At 32.4% G+C, this 26,474-nt stretch overlaps 6 protein-coding genes across 13 annotated transcripts in view; 2 read left to right on the forward strand and 4 right to left on the reverse strand.

Moving 5' to 3' along the window:
• The window catches only part of LOC109597373 (protein MTSS 1), a 78,644-nt gene extending 76,470 nt beyond the window's left edge, over positions 1-2,174 (reverse strand). For all 8 annotated transcript variants that reach the window (XM_049961922.1, XM_020013034.2, XM_049961924.1 and 5 more), the window contains exon 1: positions 1,795-2,174. In XM_049961922.1, coding sequence (XP_049817879.1) covers positions 1,795-1,893 — 99 coding nt within the window. In that variant the 5' untranslated portion in view covers positions 1,894-2,174. The remainder of the gene's footprint in view (positions 1-1,794) is intronic.
• A 1,814-nt stretch (positions 2,175-3,988) lies between these two features.
• Positions 3,989-8,465, reverse strand: LOC109597351 (CCR4-NOT transcription complex subunit 10). Its single transcript, XM_049961925.1, is given in 11 exon segments — positions 3,989-4,072; positions 4,130-4,315; positions 4,367-4,845; positions 4,900-5,021; positions 5,090-5,280; positions 5,553-5,701; positions 5,756-5,862; positions 7,483-7,829; positions 7,892-8,033; positions 8,088-8,244; positions 8,295-8,465. Coding segments are annotated over 11 exon segments (2,019 nt in total). The 5' UTR covers positions 8,369-8,465; the 3' UTR covers positions 3,989-4,007.
• LOC126264347 (putative gustatory receptor 28a) lies at positions 5,882-7,365 on the forward strand. Its single transcript, XM_049961926.1, has 3 exons — positions 5,882-6,965; positions 7,018-7,170; positions 7,223-7,365. Exons 1-3 carry the CDS (start codon positions 6,015-6,017, stop codon positions 7,277-7,279), a joined length of 1,161 nt encoding a protein of 386 aa, XP_049817883.1. The 5' UTR covers positions 5,882-6,014; the 3' UTR covers positions 7,280-7,365.
• Positions 8,466-8,595: 130 nt separating the features above from the next.
• LOC109597385 (V-type proton ATPase 21 kDa proteolipid subunit c''-like) lies at positions 8,596-9,484 on the forward strand. The gene has a single exon (XM_020013059.2). It carries the CDS (start codon positions 8,735-8,737, stop codon positions 9,353-9,355), a length of 621 nt encoding a protein of 206 aa, XP_019868618.1. The 5' UTR covers positions 8,596-8,734; the 3' UTR covers positions 9,356-9,484.
• Positions 9,485-9,619: 135 nt separating this feature from the next.
• Positions 9,620-26,474, reverse strand: part of LOC109597386 (microtubule-associated protein Jupiter) — a 75,629-nt gene continuing 58,774 nt past the window's right edge. The window contains exons 2-4 of the mRNA XM_020013060.2: positions 10,679-10,857; positions 10,507-10,596; positions 9,620-10,443 (exon numbers count right to left, since the gene is read on the reverse strand). Of these exons, the coding sequence (XP_019868619.2) occupies positions 10,256-10,443; positions 10,507-10,596; positions 10,679-10,857 (457 nt within the window). The 3' untranslated portion in view covers positions 9,620-10,255. The remainder of the gene's footprint in view (positions 10,444-10,506; positions 10,597-10,678; positions 10,858-26,474) is intronic.
• On the reverse strand, positions 17,546-18,404 carry LOC126264348 (uncharacterized). Its single transcript, XM_049961927.1, has one exon. It carries the CDS (start codon positions 18,331-18,333, stop codon positions 17,830-17,832), a length of 504 nt encoding a protein of 167 aa, XP_049817884.1. The 5' UTR covers positions 18,334-18,404; the 3' UTR covers positions 17,546-17,829.

Genomic DNA, 26,474 nt, shown 5'->3' on the forward strand with positions numbered 1-26,474 from the left:
TATTTTTCCTAGTAGTCTCCGCCTAGGTGATACGTCAAAATGGGTCCACCGAAATTCCATCCATCCATATTCAACACAAGCATCGAAAATAATTATAATTCATGTCTATAAATGCTTAGGTATTTATATATTTACATAAGACAGAACAAAACAATAAACATAAAACTCTGCTAAGACACTTTATACACATATAAATTAAAAGTTAATGAACAAAAACATGTTGTCATTAATTAATTACATCGGCGGCTACTCAGATGAGACACTCACCTATGAAAATGGTTTTATTGACATAACGTTACTATTAGAAATAGATTTTTTATTTTTTCCTTTAAAACATAATATTTGAACAAAAGTAGAAGGGTAATATGTTATAAATCCGACAATTAAACAAGCAATAACTGTTTTATATTAAATTTCAATGAATATTTTGTGTGCAAGTTGTCCAGAGTCTTTGGAATACGCCTCTTCGCGCCAATTTATTTCATAAGTCAATCTTGAATATTTCTATTTGATTCCAAAATTCACGCATGCGCATGCAAGGTCGGGCCATTGTTTCAATGGTAGGGGAGTTGAGGCGTGCCTCTACCCAATGAGGTAACTCCAAATATCGAACACTGCCGATTCTTCAGTTTCAAAAACTACTTGATGGTGTGGGTGTCTGGTAGATTCAGTTGTGGAAAGGTTTTTAATTCGACACCTTTCTTTTTAAAGATATGCCATTAACACGAAAGAATTTATTAACATAAAAAATGCTGTTGAGTGATGGATTTTTTATTAAATAAATGTGTATTTCCAGTATGGCAAAAAATTCATTAACTAACAGGAATTTTACTGATTATAAATTTTATATTTAAGTTAATCCCTTTCAAAGGTATTTAACTTAATAAGATAAGAACGATTATTAGAATAATTAATTAATTTAAAACATATATGAATATATATTTAAAATGTGTATTATTATTGCTATTATTGTATTGCGAAATTATTCATATAGGCGTACATGACTAATTTTAAAAGAAATATAAACAAAAGATTATCTCAAATACATTATTAGTCACAAAAACAGTAGTCAGTAAGATTAAAGCACATCTAGAAAATAGATAAATTGGAATTATAATAATATTTATCTCAAGGACTGCATCAGAAAAACAGTTTATAAATTCAAATTTCAATAACTCCCTACAATTTTATTTAAAATGGTGGCACGACTTATTATCACCATTTTTAATTTATGTATATATTTTTTTGTATATTAAAGTGAATTTTTTGCTATTCTTTTTTAATAAACTAACTAAAATTCAATACAGGTTAAATGTTGCCTCCAACTTTAAATTTATGGTAAGTCTCTGATTCTATAACTGAAATTTTAAATAAGTATTAAACATGCTAAAATTAAGTTCAATGAATTTTTTATATTCCTGTAAGGACTAGGATATTATAAGAGTAACTGGAACGAGTTTTAGACATCAGCAAAAGCCTTTTATGATAAGCCGTAAGGTTTATATACAAAATCTCCCGTAACAGAAAAAAATTGGCACAGATAATATTTATCAGTATGTAACGATTTGGAATTCAGAATGGAAAAACCTGTTAAACAAATATTTGATTGATCGAACGATTATACATATTATCAGATCTTACTTGTAAGTACTTTATATTTTATTCTTTGAATGGCACTGCTTTAAAATAAATTGTCAATTATCGGAAAAAGGAAAAGTAACGGCCAATAAAGTGGTGCATGTCAAATGTTATCAAAGTCAGTGTTCCCTCATTTTGCAACCCCTCTCCCTGTACCTTCATATCCTGAATGATCGTCTGGAATAAGCCGCCTAGGGCGCCTTCTCGCTCGATCTGGTGATGGGTCTCCATGATATTTTCTTGTTTCGCACTCATTCACTGTAACACTGACATACGCACGTTTCCAATTTGCCCTAACACACTATTCGGCGGGACGTTTTCAGTCACACAAACAAACACATCGTGCAAAATTCTCGTCAAACAATCGAACGTCTCTCGGTTAAACGGATAGAACCGCTGGTTGTGCGTTGCGGATCGTGTACGTAACGTTACGTTGGGCCGGTTTTAAGTCATCAATTGTTTAATTAACTGATACAACCATCACATTCGAGCCGATTTTCTACAACCGCGATCTAAACAATCGACGACCATTACGATCTTGCACTAGTGTTTTCTTTCTATCACCGTACGCATCCCCACCAGTTTTGTGGCGCAAGTATCTAACAAAACAAATTTATTAGGCAGCCGGTGCTTCGGCGCCATCTGTTAACGTAACCTTCTGCTTTCTGCTGTTTAGTCGGTGTAGCGAACTGTATTTTTGGTCGATTGCCGCGAAAATCTTTTTTTGTAATATTAATTCGACATTGTGCAGCTTTCGATTTACCCCTGAGCTGGTGTGACCAGTTCAGTCAGTTTCCTTTTAAGAATGAAGTGATGAATTGCTTCACCGTAGTTTACCTTCTGGTTTATATATGTAGGGTAAAATTTAAAACACGACAAAATGTTCCTTTTAATAAAATGAACATAAATTTGGAATTTTACTTGCAAAAAGGCAATATCTATAGCATTATGTCTTGTGTTAATTAGAAACAACAATTAATGAGTTAATTTGTCTCGTAATATTGAATCATTGTTGCACTGAGTATATTTATTTCCTTATATGGGTTGAAATACACTGTACATTTCTCGAAGAGGATAATTGAATTATTTAAATAATCAGAATACCAATATTGGAACAAATATATTACAAAAATAGATTTCAATATACAAAGTAATCTCCTGCATATATAAAGTAACATTGCGTCAATCAATAATAAATCTAATATCATCAAATTCCTTAGAAAATTAATATTAAACACTAAATTTGTCAGTTCCCTTTTGTTCTACGAACAACCTTTACCATTTTTGACATACAAATTAATTAACGAATTAATTCTTGATTCAAAGCTCGCCATTCTCCTCTAAGAGCATTAGTAAGCTCCCCCAAATTTTAAGCCGTTTCGAGTATAAATTTGTCTTTGAAGGCGGGCCCATACGTGCTCAATTAGATTGGAGCCTGCTCAACACGGGGGCCACTGCATTCGAATAATATCATGATTTGGAACGCCAAAGTCTCACGCCGAGATCGAGTATGGTTGTTTATAAAAACGTAATTTGATATTTAATCATGGTATCGTTAAGCATTCAGTTTAAGTTTTCATACCTAGAATCATATGTGGACATATGCCTCAGAATGCATTCACCTTGACGTGGTCCTGGGGCTCAGTACCACTCCACTAGTGACGGTGGGAAACTAACGAATCCAATCACAATTCCAATCTCTCCCAAGGCAGATACTCTGAACCTTCCTGATTGGTTTTGTTTTCCAGAAGTCAGTTGACTGGAGGGTGGCACCTTTGCCTGCCTTTCGTTTTCTGAGTTCACCAGATTCCAACATTTTATTTAGCAGAAATAATTAGAAAATTATCCTGCTTTCTGATCCTAGCTCGTTGCCGACCACCATGTCCTACATTAATATTGCGTTTGCGGATAATGATTATGACTAACTACACTTTGTAAGACACAGATTGCAGATTGTCAGAAAAGTCTTTTTTGAGGCATCTTATGGTGCAAAACAGCAGCTAAATTAATAATGAAAAGATGCGCTTTGTGCTTCAACGCTTTCCTTTCAACTTCGTTCGTTCATTTTTTAATTGAATAAATTAAATGTAAAAACTTGAAACAAATATTTCTCATGGGTTCTTCAATATATTTATGGAGAATTTTCCTATAAAATAAGAGTAAATGACTCTGTTTAGTAAAGTTTTTAGTATGTGCTTCTAGTATTCAATAAGATGCGACTGGTAAGGAAACTACTTAAGTTTAATTTGATTAATTATATTACAGTATTAATTTAGAGTAATAAAATTACAAAACTGGATCTATTCATAATTTTTCAAGTACAATGTAAAGGTATGCAACAAAAACAAAGTCGCTTTTAAGGAATTTATTCATCCATTTATTCTATGATGAAAGTAGTGTTGCTTTATCAAATTTCTTGCTATATCAGCGTGTCCTGAAAATATTAAAAATTAGTAAAATATGAATAAGTCAAGCTCAAGAAACTTCTTACCTAATTTTAACTCAATATATATGACTAACATGATGATGTGAGCGGGAACTCTGCAGGATTTATTCATGCTCCAAACTTGTTTGAGTAACGCCGAAGCTTGGTCTAGTTGTCCTCTAATGGTTTTCGCTACAGCTATATTATACTGTAATACTGCATGGGCACTTCCTAAACTGGTCGGGAACCACTCTAAAATAATATCAATTATGTTGTGTAAGTATAAAAAAAAAATTTAAGTACTTGGTGGTGGTCCAGTCTTGACTTCATCTGGACCGCCGTCGGTGGGGAAGTTAAACGATATGTCTTTAATGTTCTCAGGATCCAAATGGTCCAAAGCCTCGTTAATGTTTTCCAACAATACTAGTGATTCTGCAGCATACATGTGCGCTAATAACTTGTGAATGCCAGACATTTTGGGCTGTGCTAGCAAATTCCTGGCGTGTTCCAACGCAAGTATATAATCTCCCAGGCACAAGGCTACATAAGAACTACATATTAATATGTGATTTTTCAAAGATTGCATACTGTCAGGGCTTAAGGGATTGGACGGTGCTGGTCCAGGGTTAGGAAGTGGTGCAGGAGGAGATATGCCTGCTACCAAAAACATGGGTGCACTGTTAGATGTCGAGTCCGTAGGTATTAATATCTGAGCATTTCGCAGGCATAACAAGGCAAACTCCAAAGAAGGCACGGGGACCGCATACGATTGACTATCACAACTAAAATCAATCAATTAGTCTTCGCATGTAATATTTGATAAAATAATTATTCACCTGTATTTTTTATCATTTGAGAGATAACTGTTAATTACAATTTTCTGTTTTTCTTTAGTGCCTATCACATCCACGATTATTTCTTTTTGTTTCTTTTGAACGTCGAAATCCACCTCGTTGGTCTAATAGAAAAATTATTTGTTTGTTTTTATTTAAACAGTCACAAATACGACATTTTTTATGTACTTACGGCTTTGTGAACCATAATGCAGCATTCTGCAAGTCTCGTCCAGAGCCGGGAGTTTCTGTGGTATCGTCGTACAGCAATAATTAAGCATTCGAATGCTTGAGCTGCCTTTCCTGCATGTAACATAGCGATACCCAAATTGTACATCAACTCATGGTACTTGGATCCGCCCAGGTAGTATAAAGATTTATCGTCTAAACAAATGTGATCATTATTTTATAAATAACAAGGACAATATTGAATTTATTTTACAAGTTGTTAAACGTTTTTGAGCACACAAATTTTGTCTCTAATAAGAACAATAATTGAGACAGAGAGAAAGAAATTTTTAAGTTGGCAAAAATTTAACTTTCAATACAATATTACATTTTATTCCAAAATATCACTGTGTGACTAGCTAGTGTTAATTATTAATTATTCATTGTCTATTAAAGTACATATGTAAATAGGTCAGTTATTTACTTACTGGATTCTTTTTTATTGTCAGAGTGTATCGCCATATCCTTCTTAATGGCCTCCTGGAAATAGTGACAAGCCAAATTCGGTTTTCCCAAAGCATGCATTAATATTCCAATATTATTATTACATAATATCATAGACGATTCTGAGCAATCACTAGAAAATAATTGATATAATAACTATTTATTTTTTATATAAAATTTTACATACTTATAATTCAAAGAATCCTCGTCAATTGATTTGACTATTTTCAGTGACTCCTGTATATTACCCTTTAAATATTCCAAATGTGCCGACATAAACAAATAGTCGATATTCTAGAAGCAGACATATTAATTTACTTAATGGATGAGAAATTTCCATTCGATTAATTAATTTTATGAATTATTAATAACATAATCAATTACATTCTTAAAGTATACACCCCCACGGAAACAAATGCATAACTAGTTTAGTTGAATCATTAACAATGAACGACCCAAATGTCTGGCAAAATTTACTAAATTCCATCAAGCCAATGTTATTTGTTAGTAGGATGTTTGGCCTTCTAACATTTACTTACTCCGACAAAGGCTTAAATGAATCGAAAATTAAATACATCGGAAATATATTAGCTCTACTAATTTATACTCCAATTACGTTTTATGGAATAATGATCAGATTGCGACATAGAACGATGGTGTTGTATAAAACAACAGATATTATACAATTAATTGTGTCAATGGTGTATTTAGAAATTGCCTGGATTATGAGCATGGTTTATCAAAAGAAAAACATTAAACTACTCAACGAAATCAAGAACTATGACAAAAATACAATTAGAACCAATAATAATATAGATTACAAGCGAACTCTTCGATATATTTGGTACAATATTGGAATAAGAATTTTGGTAACAATAGTATCAATTGCTGGTCAAGTAATGACCTTAACTTATTCGTTTAACACTATTAATAAATCTATGTTTTATGTGGTAAATTTCTTTCCTACTATACTAAATTCAGCTGTGTGTCTACAATCTGTAACTTACATTCATCTAATCAGATATAGATTCAAGGTACTCAATAAAATGATACATAGTATAATCATAAGTGTTAACACTCAGCCTACAGGGACCATTCAAAGTATAAATATTTATAAAAAAGTTAGTGGAGACCTTGTTAAACTTTATAACATTTGCAGTATGCACCACCAACTCGCGAAATTAATAAAACTATTTAACAAAACGTTTGGAGTAACTTTGCTGGTGATGTTTGGCGTCAGCTTCGTGAACATTGTAGTAGGTTTATATTTTCCTTGTGCAAATTTCAGGTCCGAAGAAATCGACTGGGATACGGTTGTCAATTATCTGCTTGTATGTTTGCCATTCATAATGGACACAATTTACGTTTGTCATGGTTGCAATTCTACAGTTGAAGAGGTTACCATCAACATATCAAATAAATAACGTGATGAATTTTTATTTGTTTTAGTTTAAAAAATCGGGAATTTTAATACACAAAATAGACACAGAAGATTACGATATGAAAGATCAAATTGAAATGTTTTCCTTGCAAATAGCAAATGAGCAAGTGGAATTTAATGCATCTGGATTTTTTCCAATAAATTTTACGCTACTGTTTTCCGTGAGTAAAATGTTATAAACCTGATCATCATGCAACTTTTTTTATTTTATAGATTATTGGAGGAGTAACAACTTATATAATTATATTAATTCAACTTTCCAATCCATAAATATTAATATTTGAAGATTCTTTGTGTGACCTGTTACAATTTCATAAAATGCACATTTGTTTTATAATAAAAATTATGGAAGATAATGTTTTTAAATGTCTACATGTTTTAAACTAACTTATAGTTTTAAACACATGTGAATATTGAAAAAAAATATATTGAATAATAATAAGTTGTTATTTATATAGTAAAACTTGGCTTACATTTTTTCCTTTAGAAAGCAATTGTATTTCCTTTCCGGCTTTTGTTAAATTATGGCTCATCAATGAACATCGAATCTTGTATTTTATAAGTTTCTTCCTAAATTCTTCTAAGTTGTCCCCAGTAATCTGATAATTTTATGTATTAGTTGTAAGTTGTAATTATTATAAAAGCTAACACACCTTTTTATCTTTATCTCTGGATTTCTTTTCTGGACCTTTTGTAGGTGAAGCCTCATTTAAAACATTGTTTTCTAGATAAGAAATTAATGTTAATGCTTTGTCTGGCTGCCTCATGCATAATTGCAATTCAATTGCTAGTAAACTAACTTGCTTTGCTAATGAGTCTTCTGTAATTCCATTGAAACAAATTAAATTAGTAATTAAATTTACCAATACTATATTTATTTACCCATTGGTTCAATAAACTTGTAGACTTTTTCCATAATTCTCTGAGATGCAGTGTACTGACGCTGATGATAAAGAACCACTGCTTGATTGTAATATGCAATACAGTGGTCTACATCATCTAGTTTTTCAATTTTTATATGATGCTGAAACATATTATCATGTAAATTTTATAATAAAAACAAATGTTAATAATGTACCTTGTTGTTGATGCTGTTTAAATTCGCTTGAAACGCATCAATTTTCTTTAAATCACTCTTATAGAACTCAATCACAGCTTTATTATGCATGACTTTGAAATCATGTGCCTTGTTTTCCAATAAATTGAGTTGTTGCAGACAACTTCCGTAGTTTTTCCTGAAAGTATTTAAAGTTTTAACAATTCTAACCCCAAAATAACATATTACTTTTTAAATTCAGTCAACGCATTTTGAGATATATCACGCTCTTGATCTGTAATATTGTCTTCGTCTCTGTCCATTTTTATATTTTTATCCGTAATAATATTTAATACAATTCCGCACTCTTCAAAACCAAACAATTATTTTAGAAATTGACAGATGACGTTTTGACATGATAGAACTATCACAGGATACATAAAAACTACTCTTTAAATTGTGAGGGACACCAAAAATCAATTAAAATTAAGTGTTTGCTTCTCTTTACATTTAACGATTTGGAAATTAACATTGTGTGCAATTTTGTGCTAAATTTTATATTATCAACTGTGTATAACCTCACATTTTAATACATCAATTGTCAATTTTGTAAACAGCTAATTGAACGGGCACAAAATAATGAATTTTCCTGTTATGTGAGAATTAAATTGAAATTTTAATTTAATACGATGCGAGCCATATTACTGAAAACTGTTACATGTTCGGCCACAGCCACGTTTTTGGTTATGGGTCTGTGGTTGTTGTTCACCAATCAGTCTGAACGAATAGACGTAGGTTGGTTTTTGACGGACAGCTCCCCTTACATGTGGGCAAGTTTGGGCATTGGCTTGTCCGTGTCTCTGTCTGTTATTGGAGCAGCCATTGGTATACAGACAACTGGAGTGAGTATTATCGGAGGTGGTGTAAAATGTCCCAGAATTAAAACCAAGAATTTAATCACCGTGATTTTCTGTGAAGCTGTCGCTATATATGGACTGATTACTGCAATTGTACTGTGTGGTTACTTGGAAAGGTTTACATGGGAAAAAATAGTGGATGATGTAAGTCTAATGGAGAAAAATTGGATATCTGGCTATTTGATGTTTGGTGCTGGTATAACAGTTGGATTTGTAAATCTGTTCTGTGGTCTTTCAGTAGGAATTGTGGGCTCAGGGGCCGCACTAGCAGATGCAGCAAATCCTTCTTTGTTTGTTAAAATATTAATTATTGAAATTTTTGCCAGTGCTATTGGTTTATTTGGTTTAATTGTGGGGGTTTATATCACCTCAAAAGTGGGTATGGGTGATTAGAGACAATACAAGATGTATAAAAAAGTCACTAATCACACATTTATTTATGTTACTACTGGTAAACATATGAAGTTCAATAAGCACTAGTTTGCTGTGTTGAAAGTTTTGTTCTGACAGTATTAATTCATATATGAGATATTTTTTCATAGAGTAATAAAAATTACTATATATGTATTTATTATTGTTTATTGTGGTTTTAAAATATGAACATATACCTTTCATCTCTTAAATTGTGGGGGTGTAATAATAATTAAAATTCTGTGATGTAGTATAAAAGATTTATTTATTACCTACAACGTAACATTCTAACGTCTAAGTATATAGGTTCGTTATTGTTAAAATTATAAACATGATAATATTAAATAAAAGGCAAACTGGTGTATGAATATAGTTCTACTTATATGAATATGATTATACATTATAAACTATCTTTAATATAAATAAATAAGGCCAAATAGTTTTGATTCAATGGATATGTTAAAAGGAAAAGGAGCACTAATGCTACGCACTTCATAAATAGAATTTCATATTTATTAGTGCTAAATGCAGGAAATTGTTACTGATGATACGAGAAACACAATAGTAACACATAATTGACAAAAAGATGTATGTTAAAATATTAGTAAAATGAGTCGTAACAATTTCCTTGAATTTACTTAAGAATATATAATATATTACCTATATATTTAAGTTTACAATATAAAATTTGGTTTGGAAATGTTAAAGATAAACATGAACTGATGGATTAACTCAAAATGACGTGAACAATGACGTGGGAATCTTTAGTAAATGCATTAGTTTCAAAATTGTACTTTAAAAATCGCTTAACAAAATCTAATTTAGGATAAATAAATTTAACAATTTTGAAAATAAACAAGTCAATTCGGTGGCGTGGTTAACTTAATTTCCGTTTTCTACGTTGCCGTTTCCATTCATAGCCGGTGCGCTTCCGTTCTGTGTGGGGGCTTTGCCGTTCTGGACCGGGGTGGAAGATCCGTTCAAGTGTGCGAATCCGTTCTGCATGGGTTTAGTTGGGGTAGTCGCTGGGCTGATAATGGTGTATTTCTCACCAGTCACCGGATTCCTCTCTGAATATAAGACGAAATGTTTTTCATTAAATGATAGAACTTAAAAACATTGAAAATAATCACCTTTGTGAATCCTTGGAGTGTTCAATTTGTTAGGCTTGCTGTCCCAAGATTCCACCCCGTTTCCAGTTACGCAATTACGGTGGTTAACATCTGCAAATGAAGAGATAGTTAATAGTGACAGTCCCGGCGCCTTCACCCATTATGAAACTGGAGTCATGTCAACAATAGTTACCTTGTTTGGGCAAAGAAGCTCTTCTCGGTGCGATTTTCTTAACTTCCGGCGTTCCGAAGAGACGGGTGAACGAATCGTTGTGGGTGGAAGATCGTCTGGGAGTACCGTTTCCGTTGGTCTTTCCCTCGGCCGGCGGAGTGCACAGCACGTTGAAAATTTCACTGGAGCGATTGCATACCCTGCAAACACAAAGGTAAATGCATTATTACAAGGAATTTACGAGTCATAACATCAGAAATCTCCGATCGTACTTTCTTGTGTGGCGATCATAATTTTTAATGGCAGTCAATAAATTATTTAATTGCAAGATCGCAACGAATAGATAGTGAACATAAATTCCCTTATTAAATCAATTAAAAATCCTCAGTTACATTGGCCTGTGCGCGATTTAATAAAGAACCAAGCGGTGTGCATCCGGTGGATGGAATGCAGATGCCGCGTATTCCGCCGTAATAATTATAATTTTCGCTGCAACTCACCGTGAAGCTTTGTGAGCTGAATAAACATAATGTTTACACAATACTGTTTTGATATTTTTCATATTTATTGGAGTGGAGATTCTCCGCAAGCTGAGCGAGTCTAAAGTTAGTTGTCAGATATTCGGACTAGTTTCATTTCATAACAGATGGGACCTCACGCATTTAATGCGGCTCTCATCTTCAACATGGCTTTTGCAATAAGAAATTCTAATTGAAACAATAAATGTCTAAGCCGGGTGATTGAAAAACTGTTTTTTGTTGCTCTTATTAAATCAATTAAAATTAAGTGTACTCCAATGTGCAAGTGGTGCACATCCGGTGGATGCTCTTATAATTACACTTGGCTGCAGATTAGACGCTCGCAAGTGTCGCAATTTTAACATAGTTCCTGCTAACACCACTATATTAAAATGTCTTTGTATCTATTACCCTAATTAATTGTAAACAGCCTAGCTATATAAGGCAGGGAATAACACAAAGTAATGGAATCACTATTACATAAATTACAGTTGCAATAAGTGCGATCATCACAATTATAAACTTATTTTAACTTCTATCGAGGAGCAACGAACTTGGATGTGTTAAATTCAAACTATCCCCGTAATTATGACTGATTATATGTATCAATTACACAATAATAATAGTTTTTGGCTAAAAATAGCGTGTAGCAACTAGTTTGATGGGATCATTAAATGTGATTAAATATGTGTGCGTTCAGATGCATTTCTGGTGTTTTTGTCTGCGGATAAATATTGTATAATTATATTATAAGACCATTAAATGCACGATGAAACTATTTATTATGCAACGAAATTCTACTACGGTATAAACGAGAATAACAACAACGTATAATTAGGATAATTAGGAAATAATAATAATAAAATTGGTTTCGTATGCAAAGGAACGGGAACTAATGAAATAATAAAATTCTGAACTTTTCTTCATTCACCTTAAGCATGGGGAGGTTAATTATTCGTTTAGAATCAGTAGTTGATGTCTAGGTGTCACATTTTTTGTTCGATAATGTGTTTCTACATTGGCCCCTTTTTCCAACGTAAAATAATTAGCTTTATAAGAAGAAACGAATAAAGAAATAGAAACGGAGTTGTCTTACATAGTCGAACTAATTGCGACAACAAACCGCGTTTCGTCATTAACAGTTAATAAGGCGCAATTCACCGGGCGAGACCGCAATGCAAGAAAGCCGAAAGGAAGAAATAAATACGAAGCGAACAGAAACAAAGCTGCAAAGGATTTAAGTTAAGTGTGAAGATCAGTCGTGCATGATGAACACGGCGACGTGACAAAACAAAACGCTTGTTGCGAAGTACATTATGAAGTGATATCGCTAAGAAATGGAGTAGGTTTTATGATCACCGTATTTTGTTGTGGATCGAGGAATATGCATGTTTCTTCTTCGTCGTTGGACCACGGAATATTATAATTACGATCATAACAATGACCACCGAAATAAACTTGTAGCCTGATCAGATAAAAGTTATGTTTCAGTGGTTTTATAATTAGCCACATTGTCCATTACTTCGTCCGAATCCAATTGAATGGTCAGATCACCGACACCCGTAGATTATTGATATTGTGTGTAGTTTCGCCATTGTGTCTTTTTGCATTGGATACCTCGATGCCTCCGCTTGTCGGGATTTTTTTGAATCTCCCAGTGAAGCGTAAATATAATGAGATTAACCACTGAGCTAGCAATAGACTAGAAAAATTGAAATCATTACAGACATGTTTGCGGTTTACTGCACTTGTATTCTTTAACTGTATCAATTACTCAAAGAGGTCAAGTTGTGAACGACATGGGGTAGTCACGATATCGGTTTAAGTACAGTTAAGTATTTTCTCTGTCAGGTTTTTTCATTTTAGATCATCTGTTAATAGAATGATGGTCCAATTATCTGGAATGATGCATCTGTGGGACATGAGAGCTAACAGTCAAGTCCTTAAAGCTCCAGAGAATTTAAATAATTTGCCGATTGTAGTTAATTAGACCTTTTTCTCTCTACGACGATGATGAAAGAGGAATGTGAAAACAAACTGGATCTTTTATGCTTTCATTAATTTCACAGGATTTCCGCAGTTTGTTCAGCAATTATGTATTTACATTCAGTTTATTCAATCTTTTTTTATTATAAAAACTAATGAGATAATTAATGTTAACAACCGACATTGATGATGTTATTCCGCGCCACGCCGTCACTTCTAAGGTGGTGCACCCCGACAATCGGTTAACTGTAAAATTTTCTCATTGTCCACGGGCATGCAGACATTTCCTTCGAAATGCACGTGATGGTCAAAAAGCGTGTCACTGCGATTCCGGCCCAAAACGAAAATAGGCTCGGTTTCATGCGTCGCCGAGCCAAAATTGTAACCGGAAATCGACCGTTTCCGCGCCCCGGTCTGCGAAATTTGCCAAAATCCAATTGGACACGTCCAAGACGAGCGCAGAAAATTTATTAGTCCATTAATGAGTCACGGAATCAATAATGTATCGCCAATTTTACGCAGATCACCATGTGGGAGGCCTTTAAAAATAACGGGGCAAATAAATTGCTCCAAACTACAAACGTTTAGTTTTCCACCGGAGCGTTTACTGAAATTACAGTATTTAAAGTTCCTTAAGGTATTTGTGATTTTACTGCGAAGTTTATTATTAACCGCATTCATTTCTTTACCTCTTTCATATTATTTAAAGTATTACTTTTGCTTTATGTTCTATATTTAACTGTTTATTCAATTCAGCATTCTTCCAAGAAATGACCGATTTTGTTTTATGACGTGTAAAACGTTTTCCTCTTAATACATATATTTATGCAACAACGTTTGGGCGTTCAAAGTCGTTTACTCCCTTAAACTTTCTCATTAATTTATTTTGATTAGTCAAAGTTATAAAATATTTAAGGTGCTTCGTGGGCGTTCTTGTGTACGTTCTTCTGGGCACTTTCATTTTCTACATTATCTTCTTATTGTACGCAGCTCACGTTTATTTATGATCTGGAATCCCATTATTAAAAATACCTCAAACAATTGTTGGCTTCTCCTCGGCTGAGATTTGTAATTACTCAATACCACAGACGTTTCAATGGCAGAAAAAATTATTAGATCACAAACCAAATTGATTTTTTTTTTTCAGTTTCGTAGCGGAACGCAATGTTCGATGTATTATGAGCGAATATCTCTTTTACGGAGCGTGAAGAATTTTCATATTTCTCACGGAATAGATCCAACAGTTGAGCGTTGCACGGTCGCCGTCTTTTTACTTTCTTAATCGGAATTGTATTACGGACAACGTTCTTATATTACAAACAAGAATTTTGTTCGTATATTATTAAGACCTTGTGTGGAAATATGGCGGCGACAGACAAAAGAATTAAACACTTATTACAGTTTTTGTTCGGTGCTGGATGGATTATTTTAACGGTACAAATTGATAGAAACCACATAAAACCGGCATGGAAAGTTACATGTATAACAAAAACAACATTTATGTTAATAACTTAATGATTTAATGTCAATTTATAGTAATATTTTATTGTAAATATATACACATATCATTATCTTAATCAATTCAAACTGCGATATTTTTCATGTTAAATGCAACTCAAGAATGGATATGTAAATAAAACACTTTTTAAATCCCCAGTTGAATGGGCTTTAGAGATGCAGATTGTGTTTATTGATCATACGTATTATTTATGATGGATATATTATTCCAATGTATGTAGAAATCGACCCAAATATCGGACATTTCAACAAATTTTCTATTATCGTTGAATTTTTCCTTCCACTTCCATCATTGTTTATCCACGAATCCATCTCTGGTCACAATGGAAAACGGTGTAGAACGGCAGCATTTTTTTACGCGTCCGTACCAATGTTGACACAAATATTTCAGATGCTCCGTTGGATTTAATCTTTTCTCGAAGCTTTATTCACATCCTCGGCACAGTTTTATTCTTGTCTGTCTGCAAGATGGTTCTACACAGATTCTTATTTAGTTTCAAACTGTATAAACATTACCGTCATAGGAATTTATGTTCAACAATGGTTTAACTGTGATACATGAATCGGTGTTGTAGAAAATTGTAATATCTTTGAATATATACAATGCAGTACCTGAATGGACACAATCTCCACAATAATGTACTATTATTGGACCACTTACAAAAGTTTTTTGGTTTCGTTTCACTTAAAACAAGTAAGTGACCTCAAGAATTGCTTCTTTCGCCTTGTAAGTCAGGAATTTAAGGAAATTATGTTAGTAAAGTTATTTCAGAGGAAAAAAATTGACAGTACACTAGTGATATTATTATGGACATATCCCAAGATTGGAACTGCAAAAAACTTGTAGCTCTCTAACTTTAGTCTAATGAGTCTGGGCAAGACAATGCGTAGATTGAATGAAATTCATTAAATACGGCACTGTGATGTAATTTTCCTGTTTATTGCCTTTTCTGTCGTATAAGTGCTAATGCACAAGAGTTTTATTATGAACGAGCAATTTCTCAGGTTCCTGGTAAAAGCTTTCTGTGAAAAAATCTCGCCGTATTCCATGCAACAAACTGTTTTAGAACACCACCGATTCATCCAATTTGTTCCCAATTGATTCTTGATCCAAATCCGCACGGTTCGGAAGGAGAACAGGTGTAACGACCGATTATGGAAACCGAACGAATGCAATTGTTTACGGTCGATATTTTCGAAACAGAAAACGGACGAGGCGAGGAAGTACGGTTTCGTTTTCAAGTGACGAAGCTTCATAGGCCGGTGAAGTCATGCAACTGTAATTGGCTCAACGAAAGGGAAATGGTTTCACGTCGGCCACAATTAATTATTAACCATTGTATTGTAATTTTTTACAAATCATTTGTTCACAGAAGAAATCGACGTTATTCCGGTTCGCCGAGACGATGAACTGTTTACGAGCCGTCTCAAAAAAATAAATAAATAAAGTTAATAACTGAAAAATCGTTTTCGATTAACGTGGTCGGGCCATAAAACGATTCAATTACCATAAAACAAACATGGGTATTGATTTCGAGCATGGTAACGAGCCCATTCGATGTAAGGACCGCGTAAATAAGCGGTGCAAATTGTCCCGGACAGATAAACAAATGATTCAGATAAATTGCGCCATTATCGTTCATAAAATTGAGAATTGACGTATTAATTAAACGACGTCCACATAAGGCCGCAATTCATGCAGCTGCATCTGCATAATGCACCGTCATAAGTTTGATGGACGCACAGATCTAGATGTAGGTGGTTTTAATCGCAAACATAAAATATACTTGCACATACGTGCTCCTGATAGAGAATGTGCAGAAACGTAATCGGAATTAGTGGTTAATTCTTGTTGTCTTCCATCAATAGTGGATCCCGCATGTGGCTGTAGTACACCATTATCATACCGAGGATTTCAATACCATTCCATCACACCCGTTTAACGTGCCATTAAGCATTCGGTCGCGATTCAAGTTTCTTCAATCATTTAAATTTCCTGATATCGAGACTGCATCACGAATATGTATGTTCGCTTGTGATGCATCCATTCGGTTTGCTTAAGAACTGGATCTGTGGATAACATATTATCACGTGACAAAAATGATAAGCTTCGCCATTTTTTAAATACATAATCGTGTTTAGCGATTTATTGCTGCTAACAACATATCACGGTGGAAAGTATAATAGTCCTCAGTGCCTACACTCATGCAAATCAGAATCGTATTTCAGAGTAGCAAGCATTATTTATTCGGGAATAAGGAAGTTGTCTATTTAAGCATCTATAATTATAAAACTGTCGTGTGAAGGTGGTATAAATGGCTAATCGAAGTTTTATTGCGTTCGAATCGTTGATTATTCAAATTGAGGCTGCATGAGGTATGATACACTTGGCAGAATTTTGCTTCGAGCGTCACATTTTACGTTATGTTGATCGCAGATAGTTTTATCTCGAAGTGTTAATAAGGTGTTTGCATCTTTAAGAAAAACAAAATAATTGTAAATTATCATTATGATTTCATTAAGTACCTACGTTATGGGTTACATATTTCAAAATACTGGAACTGTCTAATTTGAAGGATGTGGTCATTAGGTTAAGAGGTTCAAAATATTAATAATGAAATAATCAGTTTTAGTCGATTTCACCATGAAATCACACTATAAACTATATTATATTATATATTATTATTACACTATTACTTGTTCTCCGTAAAAATTTATACTGATACAATTTCTCCACAAGAGTACAATTACTAAACAATCCATTATTAAACAAATAAGTCTTCAAAATTGAGGGCCTTAACTCTCAAATTGCTCTCAACAAGTTTTAATTAAAGTTTTATTGCGGTAGCACTAATGAAACAATCAATATTTGAAAAACTAATTTATTATATGATTTATATGTATAACAATTGTTGCAAAAAGTGTCACTTTTCCAGTTGATCCCTACAAAAGGAGAAATGTCTGCAAAAACAGATACATTAGGGACTGTTCATTGATATTGGCACACTTTTCTCTTCTTCCCCATGGATTTTCTTCAATAAAATGCGGAAGAAGTGAATATACATATAAATAGTTTCATAAGTAATAAATTTCAATTTTGACATTCTAGCATCTTGTCAACACAGAAAATTTGGATGAAATGTATCTATCTCAGTTTCCATACCCAGCTCCAGTCAACGGGTTTCTGGAGATGCGGGAAATGGAGATTTGCTCTTCAGACATGCGTTTTTTGAAAGCGGCCTTCTTCTCGGTGGTTTCGGATAGATCTGAGCCCTTGACAACGGAATCTGACTGTGTGGGCATAATGGGCTTTTCTATGTTTGCAGTCTTCGGTCTCGGATTATCATTTCTTACCGCCTGTTGATTCTCAATGTTCTCTATGTCCTCACTGTTGTCGGCGATACCCGTCGGGGACTCAGCTGCCGGCGGCTGCTTGGAGAAGGTCTTTTCGGCGATACGTTGTTCCATTTGGGAAGCGGCCAATTCGGCGGAGGTTGGCCTGGAGCTACCATATTGGAAGGCATTGCTGCCATCCACGGTGTTTCTCTTTGTGAGTCTTCTAGACATGGCCCCGTTCACTGAGAATATGTGCGAGCCATCGTTTTCGCCTTTCTTCACCTCTCTCAAGCAGAAAATATCGCTTTCGTGATGCATGTTGCTCGCAAAATGTATCTCGCTGCTACTGAATCAAAATTCGAATGATTATAGTTTGATATCCTAACAACAGCCGTTGTATTTTGTTTTAAAACATTTAAATGTTGCAAATGTTTTCCTGCTGTTCAGATTATGTTTAAAATTTCAATATATCGTATTAACTTGTTATCTAGAAATGTGTAAAATATAGATTGCTATTACATAGAAATAAAAATATCGAAAGAAAAGTTGTTCTTGACAATAAACAGTAAATATATTTTTATTATGGTTATTTTAATTATATAATACATATTTTCTTTGTTTATGCATAATGTTCTTTAAAAGAACTTTTTATTAAATTTCGAATTTAATAAAATGTAAATTTTTTAATGATATAAAAAAACGTTCGTTGTTATTTAAATTTTTAGCAAAATTGTATTTGGTTAGTTTTATAGAAAAATGTTAAATTAATTTTGATAAATATCGTTTTAAGACTGTAGTCATTAGATATTTTTAATATCAAGTAAATGATGCAAACATTTAACATATAAATTTTAATCTATTTAAATTAAAAAAAAACCTAAGAAGGTGAAATATACAAATTGTGTTTAATATAAAATATAAAATTAATTTAATTTTCAAATGTAGTATAATGTAGCAAACTTTTAATACTATATAATCTTATTAAATAGGGGTGGCCAAAGAAATAATATAAAATTTAAAAGTAAATAAAATTTTATAATCTTATTTAATTCAAATTTTGCACAGTAATTATAAAATATAAATTTCAATTCAATTTACGTTTTATGCTTTTTTATGATACATCTTAAAAAGGACGGAGATATTACTTTAAACTCGCATATTAATCTAATCTGGATATATTCAAATATATAAATATAATAGGGTTTATACTATTTTATTGAATAACCCACTATTAGTGGGGAGAGAGGAACAATGCACTTCATAGAAGAGGGAAATAACAATTAACATAAGACATCAAGGTCTAAATACTGCTGACACTGCTAAAAACTTAAAATGCTCCTAAAAATGGTTACTAACAAAAAAGAAGTCATTTTAAAATCCTTTCTTGCCTTCTAGGCAATTAAAAAATGAATTTATTAAGTTATACAATATCAGATTGTACAAAATGTATTAATTATTCTCCAGAATTTTGGATAAAAGTACTTTGTAGTAACCAAGTTTAATAGAATATGATTAGATGGTAAACAAAACGTTCAGCGTTCTCTAAATAAAAGTTTGGACCCTAAAGACACTATAAAAACATTGAATACGTTGGAGGAAATGTTATGATTTAGGCCCTGTCTTGGCATGGTACATAACCATTAATTGTTAACACGGATTGTTTTATGTATAGAGAGATCATGAGAGATGTAATGAACCTTTGCCAAAGATAATTTACCAGTTACATAGATTTTATGCACGTTAATGATGCGAAGCATGCACCCAAAGGTGTTTAAATTTGGTTAAAAGATGATGCTGAGGTTAGCCACTGCAAAGTCCTGATCTAAATCTAATTGAAAACTTATGAAACTAGATGAAGTTTCGATTAAAATACTAAAAATCATCAAATTTAAATGAATTGTGGTTATTAAGTTGACAATATATTAGGTTGAATCTATGCTTCCACTCTGACAGGTGGTTATAACGAACAAAGGGTACCTAATAATTTTTTGTTTTGTATTAATTATTTAATAAATATGTAATATAATAATACATTTTTTAATTTATAATCATATACTTCTATGAGCAACCACATTTAATTTGCCTAAGATTTAATTTAACTAGAAACTATTTTGATTTACACACAAAATGAATAATTGTAGTGTAATTATTTTAAATAAAATATATTTGATTAAAAGTAATAGTAATAAATAAATTAAAAAAAAAAATAAAAAAAATTATAAATATGTTGTTGAAATTTTATATTATACGTTACATAATTATAAAGTTAATTATTATTTTTTATAACAAATAAAAAACATTTTAACAATTTACGTAATGTACAACTTATAAACACTATTAATTATTAAACTAATTTACTGACTATAATTAATCTGGATACAACTCGGTACAAAGCATTTTAATTTAAAAACTTCTGGTGTTGTTGATCAAGCCATTGTTGTTTAGTTAGACCAATTAGTGCAGATATCGAAGCACCTGGATGAAACGTTTCATTAAAACAGCACAGTTCAACAAACTTGGTATTCTATTTGCGTATACAAATCAGATTTTTATTTAAAAATAGGTTGATACATCGTACTCGATGTCTCAGATTTTTCCAGTTCGTTTGATCTACATGCCTTTCTGTCACCAGACATGGTTTTAAATTGACATTTTCCGTCTTTTACTGCGCTATGCACTAATATGACATGGACTAGTATAAATTCTCATAAAGCGGATTCATACTATATTTAGATATCTGGTCCAAAAGCATATGTGAGACAATGTTAAATGAGATTCTAGTTATTTATTGTCACTTGCATAGGAAGTATATGTGCCAATTAAGCGCGCTAATTAAGAATTTCTAATTGTGTAAAAAACTCCATTTAAACGCATTCTAGTGCGCAAACGTACCATCCAGAATCCCGATTAAAAGTTGTAAATGTAAATAGTGTGTGCGTGCGGTAAAAGCAAAATTTATTGTGTTTTATTAACAGACGTTAAATTTAAATATTTAACGTGCAGTAAATTTGCCCCCCACTTCTACGTAATTAATTTTTAGCGTCGCCAGACGTCGGTTAAGTAATGTGACATTTATACCTTCTTAACTGGATTAAATCTTTTTACGAGACGAGCGCATAAGGACAATGTACCATAATTAATCCAGTGCATTTTTTCAGTTGAATTATAGCAATGATATCATTTTATTAAAGACAATTTTCTTTAACGAGCCTAATGAAAACAGCAATAAACTTATGGTCGTAAATGTGCATTATGAATTATGCAATTACATATTTATATTGTAGAAGGCTCGTTTCAGAAACAACGGAATTTTGGATGCTTCTGAGAACTTGTACGGTCGCAGAGGCGCAAAACGCAAGGCAACAATGTCTTAGGGTAAACATAAGAATAAACCAGCCAGACGCATAATTTGTAAAATGCCTTGAAATATTTGGCGTTCGATAGTTTCTGAGAACAGGGCATTAGTCATGCATACGCGTCCAAGAAAAATATATTTCTTGTCGGACCATTTTCCATGTACAACGAACATATTGTGATTGATGCTGGCGAAAAGACCGTATGAATCACTAATGTATTCGTTGCTGATCGAGGAGCCTGGGTGTATTTGTAATTTAGTACCCGGTGGCAAGAACCGATTAAATCGACCGACATAAATCAGTCTGGTCCGCGTATCTTGGCTAGATAATACATCGACACATCGGATAAGAGAAAACACCCATTGTTCGGGCCGATATTTGCGATACAGTTTATCTCTTTGCCATTCCTCACTAGGAAATCTGATCTCTGGTACGTTATGAATGACCCATTCTGGCCACAGTAGTACGATTCGTGGCGAGTGATAAGGAATTAAACCATTCGAAAGTGAAAAATTGATTTAATGAAGAAACTGATAAGATTTCCTTCTTCAGTAATAACCAGTTTACATTGTAAATTAAGTTGTAGTATCTAACTTTGGTTATCTGACAACTTGTCAGACAACGTCTTACACATAAGAGAAAATAGACTCCAAATATTTTAACATTTCAAAATTACTTAACAATTAACTTTAGGAATTGTGACCTAACAAGTAATTAATTACACCTTAACTTTTGACTGTCTTGTCAAAAAGAAATTCTTTCGGTGCAGGTTCAATTAACTCTAAAAAGCGTGGGCAAATAATCTTTAAGTAATTAAGAAAGAACCATAAAAATGTTCCAGACCAAAATATAACTTCCAGATTATTTTTGGCATACCTAAACCTGTCTTCAACACGTGCATTATATGGGAAGATTAGATTTTTTGGTAATCATAAAAAACGTCGAACTAAATTAAGACACCGAAGATAATAGAGTGTAGTTTAAGGTCCGTGGCAACGCCTTAAGATGAAAAGAATGCGGAGATCCCCAAATATTCCTGTGTGCGTCATGATTGATGTTGCCGATCGGCAACAACGGCGGACACGTAGTGTTGGTGGATGCCAAGCCCTTGAAAAGCATCTCGGTGATTTATAATGGGTGCCCTGGGACGGCTGGCTCCGTAAATAAGTTCGTGCTGGGCAATAGACGGGGCATTTTCAACAATGGGGAAATGAAAATAAACATTAGCATATGTACGCGTCGCAATTAATAATGGCATGATTTATGAATTTGGTTAGCGGCGCGGAAACATCGGGAATGCCGATACGGGGAGCGAGGACCTAAAAGTGCATTTCGCGACCGTGGATCAAGATTAATTAGACGTTGGGTGGCGGGGAACAATCGGAGTCCACCCACCGGCTACATGTTCTGATATCTCACTAGATTCGTTTCCAGCAGAGATCTATGGGTACACATACATTCGTCAGGTTTGGAAAATAATGTGTTGCTTAGTGTGTTTACAGCAGGACTACCGACCCTGGGAATCACCAATTTTGACGGTTGAAATTTATGTGGTTGTGATGAAGAAGCGATACATGACATCTGACAATTTTACCCTGTGTTTGTCTTTACTTCATCTAAATTACTTTAATTTTAGTATATTTAACATTTCGAAAGTGGCACAACGAAAATACGGTATATTTAATATATGAATATTTTTTAGTTTCTAAGATGGTTACGAGGAAATCTAACTAGCACCACATGTCTAAAAATCTGAATAATTTATCAGTTAAGGCTGGTTGTATCTTGCAAATATTCTTTATTTTAATATTTGTACTGTAAATCTGTAAAATGGTAACCTGAAAAAATGACACAACTTGATAACTTCAGAAAGTTTCTTTGCCCTACATTCTATATTATCTGTTTTACATCAACTCCTAGAAATACTGAAATATATATTCAGTGTGTTCCATGTTAGTTGTAACAAGAGGTGAAATGGTCATTAATTTGAATTTTGGAATATTTTCTGTCTAATGAAAAACTACAGTATATTAAAAATGAACTGTTTTTGTCTTAAATCACCTGCTTTATAAACAAAACATAAATTTATAACTATTAAAACTTATTTATTTTCCACGTTATGAAAAGATATTTCCATATTTTTTTTTATTTGTTTAATGGAATTTTGTGTTTTGGTACCAAATTTCAGGAATATAATTTTTGACTTTCTTTTATTTATATCTATTTTTTTCTATTTATTTAGACAGATCTCACCCTCGAAGGTCATTCGTTGCAAATAAATAATCCATTTCTCCTCTTGTTACATCATTTCTGGGAAACACAGTATATTTATATATAGTTAAAGCATACAAACCAAAGTTTGTGAATGTTCCACGTTGACATATTTCTTTAAACCGAAAATATATACTAATATATGAAAATATATAGTACATATCCAAATAAATTGTTTTAAATTGGAAACAAATTGATAATAATTTTAATATTTGTTTTCTTAATAATGTTTTTAACCTAATAAATAACGTTGAAATGTGGCAAAATGCCCAGTACCATAAGGGCACTAGAATTATTTTTTTTTTAATGGAAAGAATGATTTTGTAAGATCGATTTATTTAATGAAATATATAAAGTATTTAGATTCTACAACTAAAAAATTCGGAGCTTTAGTATTTCGTTTACTTCTGAATTGTTGTAACGTAAGTAAAATTAGTATTAAATTTAAGATTAAATATTTATTAGTTAGTTAGTTAGAAAGTTTAACATGTATTATACATTATTTCTTTAAAAATTGCTTTCTTTTTTAAAATTTACAATCTCTGTCATTGATATTTCGATTTTAAAATAGACACGAATGAAATAACTTTTTTTTCGAAAAATTGGTGGCGGAAAACACAATATTTACAGTCTATTAAAATAGACTATATTTAATGATCAATAATTTTCAAGTTGCCGCAAGCTGACAACTCATTCAGAAACCTATTAACACATTTTATGGTTTCCTGTAAGCACACACTTTTATATTTATTTAAATTTGTGGAATTTCCATAACAGTAACCAGCAAATGCGGTATTAAATTATTTTAAATTAATATACACATAATAAAGTAAAGAAATAATTACAATTTACTTATCATTATTGCAAATGAAAGAAAGTATTTTGAAAAAAAAAATTGGTTAATCTAGCATCTCGTTTGCCTTTCTAATTCTTCTTGTTTTGCAATATATAATTAAACTTACAAACAACACCTACACTAATTTAAAGCTTTCCTTGGTAACATTGTTTCAACTTTGATATATGCAAGATTACAGCTTCGCCATGTCAATGCAATTGTGCCCAAGTAAAAAACTTTCAGGCTTCCAACAATAAGTGTAATTGTAGATATTACCAATTGAATTATTAATACAATATTGAACGGTTGTTTTCCTACACTGAGACATTTTCTGAATTGTACGTCATATGTGCTTTTATGTAATGAAATTTTGATCATCAATTTTCAGAATTGTCACATAATACTTGTGGAAAGGCTGTGTATAAATATAGAAAATGTTATTGTTTTAAGAAATGTTTTGTAGAACATTTATTGTGATTAATATTTATTCATTTTCCACATTAATTAACTGGTGTAAATTGACACCTCTTTAGAAAGTCATTAACACATTTATAGTTTCCCATACTCGTCACAGCATACTTTATTATTGTATTTTATTATTTATAATATGTTCATAACAGTAACAGACAGATTTTAATAATTATCATTGCAATTCCATGAATGCGTCTTGGCCAGTGTTCTATCAAGATTTACACTATCTGAGTGGAATTTGATAAACGGCAGTACTAATTGCAATAAAATTATGCATCCGTATAAAATAAACAGTAATTCCTGGAATACACAACTTTGTAAAATGAAAAATAAACCATAATCTAGTATCTCGTTGTGCCTTTCTAATACCGCCTGTTTTACAATGTATAATTAAACGTACAAACAACACCTACACTAATTTAAAGTTATCTACTGAAACATTGTTTCATCTTTGATTTGATATATACGATTGGAGCCTTTGTCTTGTCATTTGGTAATCGTGCACAAGAACTTTTACGATTAAATCAATTGTGTTGGATTTATTGATTGAATTATTGACTGAATACCGAAACATTTCTGTGTTTATTCAATTTTCAGTCTAAAAACATCTTGTACATCGTAACCATAATGTGTATGTCTGAATATTAAGAGTGACTGGACACCGTTTAGAAGTGTGAAGTAAAAGTAACACTTTGAACAATTTTCTACTGTCAATCATAGAAAACGACCTAGCACCTTGTAATTTGCTATGCATAGATAATACCACGGATAAATTGGTTGTAACTATATCTCGTATGTGTTTATTTAGACCGCGTAATCATAACATTGCCATGATAAATTGACTAAATAATAATTTTCAATTGGATATACTTACGGTGTATCCAAAAGAAAAACACATAAGACAAAGTAAATAATTAGCATGTCGTGTTTTGTTTGGCTTGTATTTAATCCCATTTGCAAGAGGACAATATATATTATTCTACTTGAAAAATATTACAACCTAAATGGATAAACACTTTTCTATTTCCTTTAATATCTATAATTACCTACTTATATAGATTGCCTTTCCGTTCCGCATATCCTAATCGTGGGAAGTATATAAAGTAATTTTTTTACCTGAAACAAAGAAATTATATATGTAGTTTAAATCGAAATAATTTTTAATTACTATTTATTAATATCTACTGGAGGTTGTTACAAATGAGCCTATCGGGCTAGTCAAGGCCGTAAAAATTTTACAATTTTATGGATATGGAAGATAAGTTATAAACATACATTGTTAGATGGTCTATTAGTAATTCAGGAAGCATTCATTTCATTTGATCTGAGCACGCTCCAATTGATTTTCTGAAATTTTACGAGTTCACATAAACTGTTTTTAGAAATCCACTTGATGTGTCCACTTGCTACATTTACTATTGTTTGCAATTTCTATTATTAACTTAATTGATAACAATATCAACATAACTGGGTTAAATATGTTAATTATGTGTATGCGGCCTTTTATTGAGCTATAAATAGTCTTT

This window comes from Aethina tumida, chromosome 1 (genome assembly GCF_024364675.1).
Source record: "Aethina tumida isolate Nest 87 chromosome 1, icAetTumi1.1, whole genome shotgun sequence".
NCBI classification, from domain to species: domain Eukaryota; kingdom Metazoa; phylum Arthropoda; class Insecta; order Coleoptera; family Nitidulidae; genus Aethina; species Aethina tumida.